Source organism: Apaloderma vittatum, unplaced genomic scaffold (assembly GCF_000703405.1).
Source record: "Apaloderma vittatum isolate BGI_N311 unplaced genomic scaffold, ASM70340v1 scaffold2299, whole genome shotgun sequence".
In the NCBI taxonomy this organism is placed as follows: domain Eukaryota; kingdom Metazoa; phylum Chordata; class Aves; order Trogoniformes; family Trogonidae; genus Apaloderma; species Apaloderma vittatum.
Genome location: NW_009734474.1, coordinates 129,064 through 132,282, shown reverse-complemented (window position 1 = coordinate 132,282; position 3,219 = coordinate 129,064). Strand labels below are relative to the sequence as shown.

At 39.7% G+C, this 3,219-nt stretch overlaps 1 protein-coding gene across 1 annotated transcript in view; it reads right to left on the bottom strand.

Annotated features, from left to right (window-relative positions):
* Positions 1 to 2,073: 2,073 nt before the first annotated feature.
* KIAA1328 (KIAA1328 ortholog) overlaps positions 2,074 to 3,219 on the bottom strand; it is a gene marked incomplete at its 5' end in the record, with an annotated part of 126,341 nt that continues 125,195 nt past the window's right edge. The window contains one exon of the mRNA XM_009876270.1: positions 2,074 to 2,171. Coding sequence (XP_009874572.1) covers positions 2,074 to 2,171 — 98 coding nt within the window. The remainder of the gene's footprint in view (positions 2,172 to 3,219) is intronic.

Below are 3,219 nucleotides of genomic sequence, written 5' to 3'. Positions count from 1 at the left end.
TGCCTCGTGCTGGCAGGGAGCTTCTGTCGCTTTCCAACACCTTCTCCCTGGCAGGCTTTCCACGGCTGCTACTGCAGGGTGCCAGGGTTTGTGCTAGTTAGAGCTGGCACAAACATGAGTTGAATCTAGTCCTGTAAATTTAAATAGTCAAAAGTAATTAGGTTTACACGTACTGCCGATAAATAAATTTGCTCTTAGGCTAGGGCTTTGTGCTGCAAGTTTCAGGCCCGTGCCAACTGTTGCGGTTAAGCTGTTAACCCCCCCAAATCACAGATTATAACAAACATGCTGACAAACCCTAACTTTAGTGGCACAAAAGCAGCAATAATTCTCAATATTGATTAATTTAGTTAGTTAAACCTGCAGTCTAAGCGTATAACCATTCAGTGATAAATTGACACTGACCTGCTGCCCAAGCAGGTTTTTTGATGAAGGATAGGATCAGCTTTAGGTCTCCACAGAAATACTTGTCCATTTACCATTTTCAATTAGAGAAGGCCATGAGTAAGGGAAAGCACAACATGGCTGCTTAAACTGGTCAATTATACTTACAGCATCAACACAGAGAAAGAAAGCAAGGAAGAGTGGGAGAGAGCACCCCAGAAATACAAGATTTTTCAACGTATCAACTGGTAAAACAAACCCTTTAAGGATGACAGCTAATCAGACTCCTTTCACTGATCACTTTATCTGATACGATTTCTAGCAGCATATTTCAACAATTATTTTACTCCCCTCTATGAAAAAAATGGACCATCAATCCCCTTGCATAAAATTCCTTTTTTCTGAACAGTTGTTGTATGGTGTGAATAATTATTTCTACTCCTCAGTGCTTGAATGGAGTCTCAACTTATCAGTATTAGACAGTATCAAGCAGCATCTTTACACATTCTTTATGTGATATTACCGGCTTGCAAAGGGAGCTCTCGCTTCTAAGAGAAATGTTTAGGCAATCTTATGGTTTCTGTTTGTTTAAACATGCAGTTACTTGTGCGAAACAGAGCCCAATCTATCTCAGCCCTTAAATCCTCCCAGAATTATCATCCTCTCCTTCAGGAAAAAAAAAGTGTTTCCATAGCAAGTAAGTACAAATTTGTCAATATTGATAGTGGTTTTTCACCTATTATATATCATGAGCTCTCTCAGAAGATAGAAATAAACTGCCAGCTGCTGCCAAGAATACAGGGATGATATCAGGCATACATTTTCCTAGTCCACTGGGCCAAGGGAAGATTAAACCTGACTCAAGCCCTCTCAGTCTCTAAGAAACATTTAACTCTTCTTATGAGCAGCTGTACATTCTTGTCATCCCACTGCACAAAGTCATCTAACTAGTGGTGTAAAACACAGCAAATTCATACCTTAACCTGCATTTACTTTGTTACTCAACTAAAGATTTTATTACAAGAAAATGTGGGGTATGATAAAGAAAAGTAAGGATTGTATGCTGTTGTAGGCACTTATTGCTAGAATTGTAATCCTGCCTAAGGAAAGCAAGTTGTTTTCAGACTCCTAAGTGTAACAACAATGCTGCTTTTTTTTTTTCTTCATTGGAGCAGAAGTGATAATGCTGCTTTTCCAGTGCATTTAGTGCAGATATATAGTATAACCAGGAATTGCTGACTTAATGTGATTTTCTTGTTTGTCATCAAACATAAAATAACTCTGGTACAACACATTTAAAAAAAAAATGCCATTTGATAAAATACAGGGCAGGAGTGGAATACAGGGGGATTAAAACCTTCAAGTGGATTTAAATCCTAAAAGGGGTTAACACCATCCATTCAAATTATTTACAAATGTATTTAATGTGTCAGGACTTGGAACGTAAAATACTTTCTGTTCAAAATCAAAGTAAAATTAAAATGTTAGAACTTAGCATATTTCTGCTTTTCTTATTCGAACAAGCAATTTAAGGCTTACTATAAATGTCAAAAGGATATGGTAGTTTTTAGTTTATATTATCCAGTTCGTGCTAACACAAAATACCATCCAAATTCAGCCACTTCCCTGCTTCCAGGAGAATTTGATTGTTGTGTTCGCAGAATCTTAAACTAGAGATTACCTGGCAGCTTACCGTGAAGTGTCGTGTTGGACTGGTGCAATCTCTTTGCTGCTGCCAATCAGCACAGGAGAAGTGGCTGCATCCTTCCTCGGTCCTGAAGTTGTCCCTGTGGAAAGAAGTGAAGACAAGCTTAACATCAGAGGCTAGAAAGCTTTTAACACGTTTTGTAATTCTAAACTATTACAGAATGGCAAAATGACTAAAAGTTGCAGCATTTTTAGTGTGCCATACATAGAGTGAAATGGCAATCAAAGAACTCATCAGTGGATAGTTCTGTACACAGTCTGCATTTCAGGATCGTACACAGTCTGCATTTCAGGATCATACAGAATCCAATTTATAGAATAAGTCACACTCGGCAGCCTCCATCTTGCTGCCCAAAGTTTGACAGACTTATAGTGGTCCACAGGATTCAGCTTGTTTCACAGATGCAGTTCTCACAGCAAGCTAGATGTTAGTTTTCCAAGCATTACTATAACGCTTTCAATAAAATGGAACTGTTAGTCCAGTCTTTCTTTCTTCCTTCCAATAACTTAAGAATTACAAAATAACCTATGTTGAAAGGGGAAGTCTGGAGGTCATGTAGTCCAATCCTCCATTCAAAGTCGGGCCAACAAGATCAAGTTTAAGGCATTTGCCCTGTCAGGTTCTGAATATGTGCACTGATAGTGAACCATCCTCTTTGGTCAACTTCTCTGGTTCCAATGTTCGACAACCCTCATAATGAAAAATGTTTCCTGTATAGCTAATCATAATTTCCTGAGTAGTAACTTTTTCCCATTGTCTCTTGCTCTGTTGCTGATGACTTCCAAGCAGAGCCTCATTCCCTCGTCCCTACACCTTCTCCTTAGGTAGCTGAAGAAAGAAGGAAGATTTGTGTGAATCACTTCTTTTTAAGGCTGAATACATGCAGCTTTCTCAGCATCTCCCAGTGGGTCATATGGCCCAACTGCCCTGGTTGCCTCTGCTGGACTTCCTACAGCTTGTCAGTGTTCTCTCTGCACTGTGGAACCTCAAACTGGACGTAGCACTCTACGGGTACAGTCTCACCAGGGTTGATCGGGGGGAAGTGTCACTTCATAAACTTGATGATTGCCATTATGGCCTAGCATGAGGTTTGGTTACTCCGTCAGACAGCCACACTGCTGCCTCAT